The sequence below is a fragment of the Haemorhous mexicanus genome, chromosome 9, assembly GCF_027477595.1.
Source record: "Haemorhous mexicanus isolate bHaeMex1 chromosome 9, bHaeMex1.pri, whole genome shotgun sequence".
In the NCBI taxonomy this organism is placed as follows: Eukaryota; Metazoa; Chordata; class Aves; order Passeriformes; family Fringillidae; genus Haemorhous; species Haemorhous mexicanus.
The window spans coordinates 30,579,837-30,593,142 of record NC_082349.1 but is presented as its reverse complement, the minus strand read 5'-3'; the positions used below and the strand labels follow the sequence as shown (position 1 = coordinate 30,593,142).

At 47.9% G+C, this 13,306-nt stretch overlaps 1 protein-coding gene across 1 annotated transcript in view; it reads left to right on the top strand.

The window, feature by feature from the left end:
- NOTCH2 (notch receptor 2) overlaps positions 1-13,306 on the top strand; it is a 97,008-nt gene that overhangs the window by 71,631 nt on the left and 12,071 nt on the right. The window contains exons 19-26 of the mRNA XM_059854796.1: positions 2,064-2,217; positions 3,175-3,359; positions 4,164-4,296; positions 7,050-7,295; positions 10,456-10,568; positions 11,087-11,616; positions 12,351-12,698; positions 12,930-13,072. Coding sequence (XP_059710779.1) covers positions 2,064-2,217; positions 3,175-3,359; positions 4,164-4,296; positions 7,050-7,295; positions 10,456-10,568; positions 11,087-11,616; positions 12,351-12,698; positions 12,930-13,072 — 1,852 coding nt within the window. The remainder of the gene's footprint in view (positions 1-2,063; positions 2,218-3,174; positions 3,360-4,163; positions 4,297-7,049; positions 7,296-10,455; positions 10,569-11,086; positions 11,617-12,350; positions 12,699-12,929; positions 13,073-13,306) is intronic.

The following is a 13,306-nucleotide window of genomic DNA, read 5'->3' as shown; positions in this document are numbered from 1 at the left end:
TAACCGGTTCATTTTTTACAGGGAGGTAAATTTGAATTAGGGTTGATTGCAATTTTTTTTTCATGAAAAGCCAGAAAATGTTTTGGGGCAGTAAATGACATGCCTGTCCTATTCACAACCTCAATAAAAACCTCCAGCCTTACTTGCACACCTAAGTTCAGGCAGTTTCCAGTTCTCCACAGGAGCTGCAAACCCTGTAGGCTGTAAATGACTGACTAGTGCCTATTAAAAACTCTAACTTGGCATGGCACAGTGGAAACAGAACGATGTTTTTCAAATCTGAATTCTTTTTGATTCTGTTCTTATCACAACAGCAAGAATGATTTGAGACTATTTCTGCTTTTGGAATGGTAAACTCTGTATTGGCTTCTTTTACCAACAGTCTTGAGTGCTGCCATTTAAAAAACAAACAAACAAAAAAAACCCAAGAAAAAGTGAATTTCTTAAATTGCTGGAAAACACTACAATTTTGTAAGAATTTTGCAGCTCTCTTTCGTGCCAGCATGTCTTTGTAAAGCAGGGAGTGCTGGAAAGAAGCATTTTAGTGGCAGTGGGGGAGGGAGGTGCTTTTTCAGAATTATGTTGCTAGACATTAAACTGTCAGGTCTGCTCCTAGGTATTGCTAATGGAGGAAGTGAATGCAAAGTAATGAAGTGATAGAAAAAAGCAACCCCTCTGCTCCCCTCATTAGGCATTCTGGGCACACCACTTAAACCTCATTGGGAGAATTAGCATTGAGAGATCCTGAAGTACTGTGAAGTTCAGTAGTTCCTCTTCTGTTATGTTTGCTTTGTTTTTACTGGAGAAAAGGATTAATGTTCCTTCCCCCAAATTAAGTGCTGTGGATTCTCAGAAGGTCTGCTTTATGCTCAGAGGAGCCTGATTGTAATGTGTTGCCCATTTTATACAAGGAACCAGAACTTTCTAAATTTAGATAAGTACTACTCAAAGCTGTATTGTGGAGATTTATAGATTACAGCTACACTGTACTTCTTGTCTTAGTGGTAAACTGGCTTGACCTAATTAGCAAAGCTAAATAAGCAGGACAAAATCAGACAATGATTCATAAGTTTTAGAATTTGCATGTAAAACAGTCAGCTACTCATTACAAATGCAGAAGCAAGAGGCTTGGTGTTTTTTCTTCTTCACGCTCAACTACATGTGATAAAACTTAATTCCAAGTTTCCTTTGGTTGCCTGTGAAAGAACAGATTTTTTTTTTTACTTTAATCTTTGTGAGGAGACAGTTTTGCATCTGAAAAGCAGAACTTTCTGCAATTGAAATTGCATTTTATAGCCAAAATTCCATGCTACTCACTTTAAAAACCTCATCCTTCCTCAAGTCAGCTTGAAATCAATCAAATAGCTGTATTAGTTTGAAGATGAAATGCTTAAAAAGGAAATTATGGTTAGTGGCTGGTTTATATTACGTCAGACAGTTATTTTGGGTCTTCAGTTTCATGTGATGATTTACTGGGTTTTAGACTCTTTGTTTCTATATGAGAAATCAAGAAAAGCAATATGCTTTGGCCCATCTTCAGTTCATAAAACTGCTGTGGGGTTTCAGTTGAATCTTGGAAGACCCAAAAAGTCAGAGAGACCACAGTGTAGAGAGTGGGGCCAAAAGGGAGGTATGGTGAGCTAATGATAGAAAGGAAAAGTATGGATCAAAATGTGGAACACATCTGTCATCCTCAGAAAGCAGTGAAGATGGGGAGAGTTAGGGAGAGTAGCCAGAAGCCTCCTGCTACCATGGAGCTAGAAAGCTAGCTGAGCTAAAACCCAGTTTTCTCAAGCCAAGAAAGGTCCAGCTTTGTGGTGAGGGGTGAGGATTTTGGAATAATGCTGCCACCTGGGGTTTGTTCCTCTGCTCACTTGCACTTTCCCAGGCCTATGAGACTGTCAGCAGAGTACCTGGCTTAGCTTGGGAGGGACTGTCCTGCTCTTTGCAGTGCCACAGGGAACCCGGATTGCAGAGCTCCCTTTCCTTGCCTCTCGAACCCATTCTCTGAGTGCTGTTCCCCCTGCCTGTGCCATGTCTCACGTGGGTTGTTTGCCCTGCAGTCTCTGGTGGATCTGTGCAGCAAGTCTCCCTGCAAGAACAAGGGCACGTGTGTGCAGACTCTGGCCCAGACCCGCTGCCTGTGCCCGCCCAGCTGGACCGGCGCCTACTGTGACGTGCCCAACGTCTCGTGCCAGGTGGCAGCTTCACAGAGAGGTACATCAGCACCCTCTGGGCTTCAGCACCCTCTGGGCTTCAGCACCTCCTTCCCCCCTGCGGCCGTGCACAGCCCAGAGAGCTTTGCCTCTAGCTGGTCACTTCTCAAGTGAAAATACTCTCTGCAATGGTGTGTTTGGGACTCAACAAACACACCATTGCTTCCTTGGTTCTCCCCGTCACAAAAAGATCAGAAAGGAAGAATTAAATACTTCATGGGCTCTCAGTTTCAGTAGTGCTGTTTTACATGGACTGCCTCTTTGGAAAATGCAACAGCACTTCATGCTAAACCCCAGGCAGGCTGAACCCCAGGTTTCTGCTAAACCCCAGGCAGGCCAGGGGTTAAGGCCATGTCCTTCTACAGGAAAGGCATCTTGGAACTCAATATAAGTATTTATGCAGAGAGTGCTGATTACTGAGTGCACTATTTAGCCTCATAGGTTATACCATGGCCTCTCAAAGTAATAATTTTCTACTTCAGATGATGTATATGTAAAAGATTTGGTTTTTAAGTGAATTTTGTCTGGCAACGTGGCTTGTAGCCCAGGCAGATGGACACTGTCATGCCACTTTTGTCCAGGAAATCCAGACAAGATTCAAAGGAGAACAGTGTCAAGCTCCCATACTTTTTGGGGATCTTCTCTGTACAAACACTGAACCTTTGTAGAGCAGCAGCAGTAGTTCAGATATGTATTCACCAGCCAGTGCTGAAGTAACACAGCAGCACAAATAGTTCGTGCCAGCGTTGAATCCAGAGATCCAAAGAGGACAGAGCAGTGACTTCGTTTGTAAGCCACTTTTGGTTCTGATCACTGTAATTTAAGGAATAACTCTTCAATTTTAAAGTTGCAACTTTTCAATTTGTTGGGCCTACCCATATCCCTTCCTGTCTGAGCCACCAGTGCTGGCAGCAAGCATGTTTTATGTGTTTGCTCACTTGATTTAACTCTGCTTCAGGAGTCCCCGTGGACCAGCTGTGCCAGCACTCTGGTCACTGCCTCAACGTGGGGAACAGCCACCACTGCCAGTGCCAGGTGGGCTACACGGGCAGCTACTGCGAGGTGCAGCTGGATGAGTGTGACTCCAGCCCCTGCCAGAACGGAGCCACCTGCCGGGACCACCTGGGCGGATACCAGTGCGAGGTACCCGGGGCACTGCACAGGGGAACAGGGGAACAGAGGCACCAGAACAAATCAGAAACACCTGCAAATGGTGCAGTACCTTCAAACAGGGGGAGCTAAAAGCAGCCTGCACCTGGAAGGAGTTTTTAGTTTGGCTGTAGCCAAAGCAGTGCTCCTGAGAGGTTTTTAAGAGTGAATTAAGAGGTGTGGTTGGAAGGAGCTGTGGTTGATGAGCATTTTGGACTCTTTGTGTCATTGGAGAAGGGGGTTCTTATCTGGAAAGGCTTTTTGCCTGAGGTGTGGTTTGTATTAAAATATTTGTAAAATGTATTAAAGGGATATTATATTCTCCCTGTTGGATGGGCAAAGTAAAAGTATCCCTTGCCTCCCAGGGTGGGAAATGCTTTCCATTGCTTTCTGTTTCCTAACACTGATGCAGAGAGCAGTGTAGGCCACGGGATTATTGTATATCAACCTCCCTAAGCTTCTTGGAGTGGTAGAGCACCTTGGAAGCCCATGTCCAGAGGGAAAGGATGGGTTTTATGTAAACCTGAAGCCAAAACTACTGAGCCAGTTTTGGTGCTGGAGGGTAGCAGGATTTGATCTGCTGTGTTTTGCAGCAATCTAATCACTTGAATTCAAATTTTCAGTGCCCTGTTACGTGTCACATGGTCGAGTTGTGTGCTTAAGCTGCTGGCTGGGCACCCCTTGAAATCCCTTGCAGCTGTTCAGCTACGAAGGCAGTCCTGATGTGCCCCTCTGAGGGTGCTGGCCTTTCTCAGCTGCCTGCTGGAAGGCCACTGACACTTGTTTCTGTGCTGGCAGTGTGTGGCTGGATACCAGGGGGTCAACTGCGAGTACGAGGTGGATGAGTGCCAGTTCCAGCCCTGCCAGAACGGAGGCACCTGCATCGACCTGGTCAATCACTTCAAGTGCTCCTGCCCACCAGGAACCCGGGGTAGGAGGCTCAGCCATTAAGTGGATGTTACAAGGGGGAATCTTCCTCTCTGGCTGCTGGTTTCACGAGACACAGTTTAAAGGGAATGCATTCTGTTCTTTGAAGAATGTTCCCAAAGTACACTGGATCCCTTGGGATACATATTTTCTCTTTAAAAATAAATGCTGGTTTTTTCCCCTCCCTTTTAAGTTTTTCTCTTTTAAAGGAATAGGTCGTGGCAGTGTCCCTGGGGAATGTAGAGCCATCTCTGGCAATGTGGATGCATGAGGTTTCTGTTAAGGTCTCTCCCAAACCTATCTGTTTTGATACAGGAAATCCAAGGTTTCTTTTGGGCTAAGGTGCTATGAAATAAGCAGGAAACTTTCTTAGTTCTTGCATAACTTCCAATGTCCTATACTTGCTTACATTTTTGCCCTTCATTGTCCTCTGTCCTGGAGTCTTCTGTGGAAAAGAAGCTGAGTGACTCCGGGCTACCCTAAACTATTTCAGCATGTTTGAGCTCTTTTGTTAAAAGCTCCTTCGGGGGAAAAAAGTTGAAAAAGGAAAAAAAAAAAAAAGGGAAGAAAAAAAAAGTAGTCCACAGTTTATATCAGTAGTTTTCAGTAAGCATGATTCCACAGGCTGTTTATTGTCAGGTTTCTTAAAACCCTTTTAAGAAACCCTTCCCTTTTATTTCTGAGCTATGAACCTGGCTTCTACCTTTGAAAATATTCAGAATTTACATTTTAACCCATCAGTAAATGCTTTCTCACTTTATGTTCTTTTTTAAGCTTATTTCTTAAGTCAGTTAAAAATTTTACGTTGCTCTGAACTTCTTTCTGAAGTGTGTCATCTCAGTGTTGGCAGAATCTTCAGATGTCAGATGGAACTAAATTCTTGTTTCATAAAGCAAATTTAAGTACAATTATAAAATAAGATATTTGCCTCTTGCCCACACATATCACCGGTTCATTCACTTTAGTGTGGCTCTCCCCACTCTGGATAAGTGTTTCATTGTCAATCATTGCACTACCAATTCTTCATGTATTGTTCTTCATATTATTCTTCAATTAAAAAAAAAAAGGGGGCAATAAAACAAAAGCAGAAACAAACCTGCTTTTTAGGTCTCTGCATCCAAGAGTGTATTTAGGTACCAGTACCTGCATTGTCAGAATTTCTGTATTCCACTAAATCCCCCACCATCCTTTGAGAGGTTCTGAGTATACTGCTTTTAATCCTTCTGTCTTTCTTTGTTGAGAATAATTACTTTCTGGATGTGACTTTTTTGTTGGTTTTGGGTTATTTTTGGGTTGTTTTGGTGTTTTTTGTTGTTGTTTTTGGAGTTTTTTGGTGGTGGGGGGGGGGGGTTGGTTGGGTTTTTTTTGGTAAATGAAACAAATTGGAGGAGACCTGATACAGTTATTTAGGGCAGTAAAACTTAGCTTTTGTCCCTGGCCCAGTTTGTAATTAGTACTTTACTGATGCCAGTATAAGCATCCTCCATATTTAGGTGAAGGATTTTACTTGCTCTGGGTGGAACGACAGCAAATAAACTTGCTCAGCTTCCCCTCCCTGCCCTTGTGCAGTGAAAGCAGAGCCAGCACCAGACCTTGTCCCTTGAATTAAATCCCACAGGGAGGAGAAGAAATTGCCCTCCCTGGCTGCTGGTGGGGCTTTGCTGCAAGTCCCCAGACTGGAGGAATCAGTGTTTTATCACAGCTGCCTTTTTTGTTGGTGTGCTGTTGCTTGTTTTAATGCTGTTGCTACAAATGCTCTTTGCCCAGTTCCAGGGCAGCCTGGTGGCAGCTTGTGGCTGTCAAGGCCAGCACGGGGCTCCCAGGCTGTGCTCAGTCTCAGGGCTAAATCAAGTGCATCTTTATTGGGCTTGGTTTGGTTTTGTGTTTTTAATTATGCCCTTAAATTAAGTCGAGTATGAAAGCTGCCAAATACCAAGACAGCTTAGCACTGAGGACAGCCTGGATGTAAACCACATGTAGCCTAAGCCTGCTCTGGAGCTGGCTGGCTGCAGAGGGTGTGGAATGTGTTAAACTGGGATCTTTACCTGCTTATTTCAGGGACCGTGTGTGGCATGGCCTTAAAACTTGATGAGCAGTGTAGGTGATGCCTTGAGAGCCTGCTAGAACAGAGGCTGGGCAGAGTGAAAGGAATAAAGTAGGGAATTATTAAAGGAATAAAGTAGGGAATTAATAAAGGAATAAAGTAGGGAATTAATAAAGGAATAAAGTAGGGAATTATTAAAGGAATAAAGTAGGGAATTAATAAAGGAATAAAGTAGGGAATTATTAAAGGAATAAAGTAGGGATTTATTAAAGGCCTGCACAGGATCCACCTTGGGCAGCACAAGAGCCCTGCCATGGCCACACCCAAGATGGACCCTGGGTCACGAGTTCTCACACTTTTGTGAGTTTTGGTCCATTTCCATCCTGGGGTTCATTGTCCAATTCCAGCTCCAGGTGATGCAGTCCCATCCTCCCAGTCTGCTCTCCTCAATTCCCTGTTGTTTGCACTTTTTGGGCCTTTTGGACCTTTTTGTTGTTTGCACTTTTTGGGCCTGAAGCTGCAGTGGTGCCCTGGGTTCTGGGGCTGGAAAAGGATTGTTCTGAGTGACTGAGCTGTGAGGAGAAGCTGCCAACACTTTATATGAAGTTCAGAGTTAGAAACTAATGCAGTGCAGAATCTCAAGGCAGACCTCAGGCATCACAGGGATGGCGGCCGTGTCCCCGTGTCCCCAAGCTGTCCCTCTTTCCTGGCAGGCCGGCTCTGTGAGGAGAACGTGGATGACTGCCTCTCGGACTCGGGGGCTCCGCGCTGCTTCAACGGGGGGCAGTGCCTTGACCAGATCGGGGGCTTCAGCTGCCTGTGTCCCCAGGGCTTCGCGGGGGAGCGCTGCGAGGGCGACATCAACGAGTGCCTCTCCAACCCCTGCAGCCCGCGCGGGAGCCTGGACTGCGTGCAGCTCAGGAATGACTACAGGTGCATCTGCCGAAGTGCTTTCACTGGTGAGTGCTCACAGCCGTGCTTCCCGTGCCGTGCCTGTTGGAACAATCAGCAGCACAGCCAGATGGGACGTGCCTGGGCTTGTCTGGGCCTTGCTGCTTGACCAAAGGCTGCAGCTGAGGTGATTTCACCTCAGAGACACCTCTGGCTATGGGAGATGCTGCAGCTGGGCGCTGGAGACGAGTCCAGGCATGCAGGAGCTCAGGTTTACCTTGGGGGAGAAGCTTTAAGGCGAGGTGAAGGAAAGGAGCTGGTTCTGATGGAGGGTTTGGATCCAGAGCTCTGTTCCAGCCCACAGGCCTCTGAATGCAGCAACAGCTCCAGCAGAGCTCCTGAAGTGCATGGTGTGCTTGTCCTCTTAACCCACGGGAGTGGGGGAGCCAAGGACCACCCACGAGGTGCAGGGCAGGCAGGGCTCAGGTGAAAGGGACACCTGGGTGGGCCAGTGGCCCCCAGGGATGGAGAGCATCTTTTGAACTCTGCCAATCACTCAGTGCTCCTCTGGAATTCTTGGGTTGATAGACAGTGCCCAGCAGGAGTCAGGGTGGGGAAAGGAGAGGTGGTTGGCACCTGGGAAGGACCGGGATAACTGAGGCAAGCCATGGCATCACACCACAACAATGGCAGTATCTTGAGAAATGGTGGTTCTGTCCCTTCCTGGCAGTGCTGTTATCTACCCACCTCTCTTCACAGTGTCTGATTGTTTCCCTACAGCATGTTTCAGTTTTTAAACTGGTCTTTCTTTTAAAACTTCTAAGATATTTGGCTTCCAGAGCTGTCTCAGATGGAATCTCCTGAGACACTTGGCTTCCAGGATTTCTCTTTCCTTGTAGTACTTTTTTCGTCTTCATAATTTCACATTTCTAATATTGAAAGTGTAACAGTTCATGTGTCAGCTTATCTGTGATTTCTCCTTTTGCAAAACAGCCATGTGCATTTTCCCTATAAATCAGTGTCATGGTATCATGATTAGCTGTTGGCCTCCTTTTCTACTCCTAGCTGCCTTTCCTCCTTGCACTGGTGATGTGGTCAGGATGGAGTATTCTATGCATAGACAGGCTGTACGTTCCTAGCTTGGTGATCCTCCTTCCACCATCCAACTTTGAATCACAACTTTGCAAGAATTTCACACTGTGCAGACTTATGTCTCACTCTCTCTAGACCTCCTCTTTGTTAGTATTGCTGCTATTCTGATTTCTGCCTCCCACTGGGCTTAAGTTTGGTCTAATAGTCTCCAGATGTGTCTTAACTTTCAGCTTTCCATTTTCCGTGTCAGTTTAACTTCTTATGCATTCAGTTTTCCTCCATTAAAACCTTTCAGTTTCCCTGCTTAGCAGTCACCTTTCCCGCATGCTTTTCCAGCAGTTTTTACTCTTACTTTTTCTTAAAATGTAAAGATGCTGTGATTTTCCACTGAATTTGTGAATTTCAGCTGCAAAGAAACCACAGATATATGTTCAACAAATTCATGTAGTAGCTTTTGAATGCATTACTTACCCTCCTGCCAAAAGAAGTTCCTGCAAGAGTGATGTATGAGGGAAGTGGAGCTGGTGGGACACTGGTGCAGGCCGCCAGATGGGTTTATTTTAAGCCTGTCTGTTAAGGTTGCTTTTATAAATTATGCTTCATGTGGCTTCTGACCCTCGTGGAAGGGTTGCTGGATCTTGTGCTGTGGGGAGTGCAGGCCTGCTGTGCCCCAGGAGGAGCAGGGAGAGCTGCTGTGTCTCAGACATGAAGTCTGTCTGGAAATGTTAGGCACAAAGGGGGAGCATGCTTCCTCCTCTAGCTGTCTGTCTTCTGCACATTCCCCACTGACCCTTCTGCCTGGGAGGGGACGGGGTGGCTTTGCTGTGGTCTGTGACTGGTGGGATGCCAGAACTCTGTGGGCTATCCTGCCCTGTCTGCTCCTGTCTGCAGAGTCTCGGCTGCACATGTCTGGAGACTTCTGTTAATGTTTTCCTAGGGGGTCCCAGTCATGCTGAGATCATCCCCAACTTTTAGAAGTTTGTTGTCAGCCTGACTCTGGGAGCTGCTGCAGAGCTGGTCAGTGCAGTAAGATCTCTGTCTGGCTGATCAGTCTGGGGAGGCTCTGCTTGGTTCTCCTGTTCACCCGTGGTACATCTGGTCCTGAGGGTTACAGTGTGAGCTGCCAATGGACTCATTGAGCATTTCCCAAAAAGTAAAGAAGTGTTAGGAACCCCCAAACTGGTGTGGTACATCACTTCCAGCCTCTGTGCCCGGCTGACTTGGCGATGACAGCAGCACACTCCGTCTCTGTGCTGTGCTGTGTGTGTTCTTGAGGAGGCAGGCACTGCCAGCTGTCTCCAAATGCACCTTGTGGGTTCTGGGGCTGTGCCTCCCTCTTTGCTGCTTAGGCAGCCATGTGGAGCCCACACCTCACCCAAAGGGATGCTCCCTCCTCAAAGTGCTCAGCTCGCGGGTTATTGGCAGTGTGTTTGGCGTGGTGGTGGTTTTTGGGGCGGTCACCTGTGGGAGCTCAGCACATCACTCCTGATGTCCAGAGCTACCGAGAGAACCCTTGGGGGGCTCGGGAGTCCTGGAATGTTGCCAAAAGCACTTGGTGGCTTGATTTTGATCCATCTAGAGATGTGCCACTGATGTATGAGGAAATGGAACATGCGAGAACCACTCAGGTGTAAATAGTGAAGGGAAGATATTATTATAGGGTGAATTACAAATTTTGGGGTTTCGGTACAGGGGGGTGGTAGAGACAAGATGGAGGAATCAGGGTGTGCCACCAGGCTTTTCCTTCTTCTTCCTGTCTTCCATCTTCTAAGGTGGTGTTGGCACTTGTGGATTAGTCTGGGATGAAGGTGTACTTAGTGACGAAGATGATAAGTATTGGGGACAAAAATGTAAATATGATATACGTAGTTTTTGTTATAAAAGATGCGGCCGCCTTAGGGGTGGGCAGAGTGCCTTTGGCTGCCGTGCTGGTCAGATCCTTCAGGCAGGGAAAAAGACTTTTTAGATAAGAGATAATAAACAAACTGAAGACCGAAAAAACCTAGCGTCCAGTCTCATCCTTTGAAGCCCAGCGTGCAAGAACCATCCTGAGCGTGTCTAAGAGCAGAGACAGACAGCCGACCCCAAAGTCACCCACACGTTTCTGTGCTCTCTCTCTCTCTGTGCCCGTGCCAGGCCGTCACTGTGAGACTGTCATCGACGTGTGTCCGCGCAGGCCGTGCCAGAACGGCGGCACCTGCGCCGTGGCCAGCAACATGCCCGACGGCTTCATCTGCCAGTGCCCCCCGGTAAGCAGCCCTGCTTCCACTGCCCTGCCTGCCCCGGCTCCAGAGCCCTCTGCCTGGGCTCTCACTGCTTCACTGCAGGTCACTTACCCACATCCCTTCGTTTACCTGCTCAGCAGGGAAACCCAGGGCTTCCAGCTGCCCCAGGAGAGTGATGCTGCCTGTTGCTACCCCAAACGTGTGCGGTCGTCAAGTATCACAGCTGGCTTTTTTGTCTTAAATCTACCATTAAATTACATTAGCTTAATTAAATTAACCTCTTTTTTTCAGTCCCGTGTTTTCTATGCTTGCTGCAAGCTTCCCCTTGTTTGTGGCTCTTTTAGGCTGTTTTCAAAATGTAACAGAGCCTTGTGATTTCCTTCTTTATCCCTGAGGTTAGGTCCAGAAAGTCATGACTCCTGCAGTGAGGCTAGAGGAGTTACAGGGGAGAAAGGATTTCCACATGACACCTTGCCTCAAGCCCTCAGAGTGCTGAAGAGTAGGTTTGTGACACTGATTGCTGTGCCTTTTCCACCCCGCAGGGTTATTCTGGAGCCAAATGTGAGTTCAACAGCCACAGTACCTGTGGACAAGTGAAATGCAAGAAGGGGGAGCAGTGCATCCAAACGTCTTCTGGTCCTCGGTGCTATTGCCCCAAGCTGTCTGTGGGAGAGGAATGCCAGACACACCCAGGCTGTGCCAGTGCCCCCTGCCAGAATGGGGGCAGCTGCCACCCTCATTCTCAGCCTCCTTACTATTACTGCCAGTGCCCTGCTCATACCCAGGGCAGCCACTGTGAGCAGCCTGTAACATTGAGCCCGGAGCCCCGAAGATGCCTGGATTCCCAGTGTGCAGAAAAAGCCAGGGATGGCTATTGTGATGAGGACTGTAACACCCATGCGTGCCAGTGGGATGGAGGCGACTGCTCCCTGACTGTGGAGGATCCTTGGGCCAACTGCTCCTCCTCCCTGCCCTGCTGGATGCTTTTCAATGGGCAGTGTGACGAGTTCTGCAACACGCCTGAGTGCCTGTTTGACAACTTTGAGTGTCAGCAAAATAGCAGGACGTGCAAGTAAGGCTCGATGCTGAGAACATTTTCTCTTTGTGACTAACATAGCTCCTGCCTGTTGCTCCCTTCTCCTCTCCCATTGTTCCTCTTGCTGTCCTTGCTGAAAGCTTGGCATCCAGCAGTTTCTGCTGCTTTGTGTACTTCTCATCTGGTTTTGGAGTTTGTGCGCTGTGCACTGAGTCGATAACCTGAACGATGGTGATGTGTTAACCTGCTTGGTGGATGTGTCCTGCTTTCCTTGGAAATGTCAATAGGAGGCATTTTGCCTTGTACTAGACTTTAACTGTGCTGCCTGCTATCCTGAACTTTTTTCCATTCCAGCAATACCTGTATTTTAATCCCAGCTGTGCTTGCTGCCTCTTAACGTTTTCTGTCTTGTTTGTAGTGGCACTTCTTTCTCTTCAGTTATTTTTGACAAATGCTACAGCTTTGCAGTGATGATTCTCCCTCAGTGAGGCAGGAGGCGTTAGTATCTTAGTAAACAGGGTAAGCAGTCCTCTTACACTGTTACCAGAACGAAATAATGGGTTCTTGGGCTGTGCCATGCTTCCTGTTTTCACCCTCTCAGGCTGCAAGCTTATCCTGGGGTTGTATTTCTTCTCCTGCCACCCCGCTTATGAGCATTGCTTTCCCTCAAACCACGCTGAAGAGCGCAAGACCCGGGCCCCCAGAGTGCAGATGTGGCGTGCAGGGCACGTCAGTGCCCTGTGCTGCCCGTGAGCCTGTCCCTGCTGCAGGTATGACAAGTACTGTGCGGATCACTACGCGGACGGGCGCTGCGACCAGGGCTGCAACAGCGAGGAGTGCGGCTGGGACGGGCTGGACTGCGCCGGCGACAAGGCCGAGAAGCTGGCGGAGGGCACCCTCATCATCGTGGTCCTGATGCCCCCTGACGAGCTGCTGGAGGACGTCCGCAGCTTCCTGCGCACCCTGGGGACGCTGCTGCACACCAACCTGAGGATTAAGCTGGACTCCCAGGGGAACCCCATGGTGTTCCCGTACTACGGGGAGAAACCGGCGGCGCGGAGCCGTCGGTCGCTCGTGGTGGTTCGCAAGCACAGAGAGCTGGAGCAAGAGGTCATTGGGTGAGTGGATCCGTCTGTCTCCCTGGTTGTGCTGGTAACTCTTGCTCGTAGTGTTTCTGGATTTTCTAGGGCTGTAGGCTGTTTTATAAATGGGAAAATGCAACGCTTACTGCAACTGCCCAGTTTGGGGTTGGGGTAGGAAGATTAACGCAAAGCTGCTGCGGTTTGACCTACTGCTTTGGCATAAGTTTCTGTCACTGACTGCTGTGCCCTCTTACTGTGTCTCTGCAGCACCAAGGTGTTCCTGGAGATCGACAACCGCCAGTGTGCAGAGGACTCAGAGCAATGCTTTCACAACACAGAAGCTGCTGCAGCTCTCTTAGCTGCTCAGGCCATCAAGGGCATGCTGCCCTATCCTTTTGTGTCTGTCCAAAGTGAGTAATGGGAGAGCAAAAATTGCTTATTGAGGGGAGGCAGTCATCAAAAATGGGCTTGCAAAATACTCAGATTATTGATCATCCTCCTCTTGTGTCTCACTGCTCAGTATGGTTTCTGGGAGGTGACTGTTTGTCCCCAGTTGTAGGAGTATGTTTGTGCAAAGTGCACGGAGGGGACGTCTGGTTAGTAAGGCAGGACATTTAATACTTGTAGGATCAGTAATCTCTTGT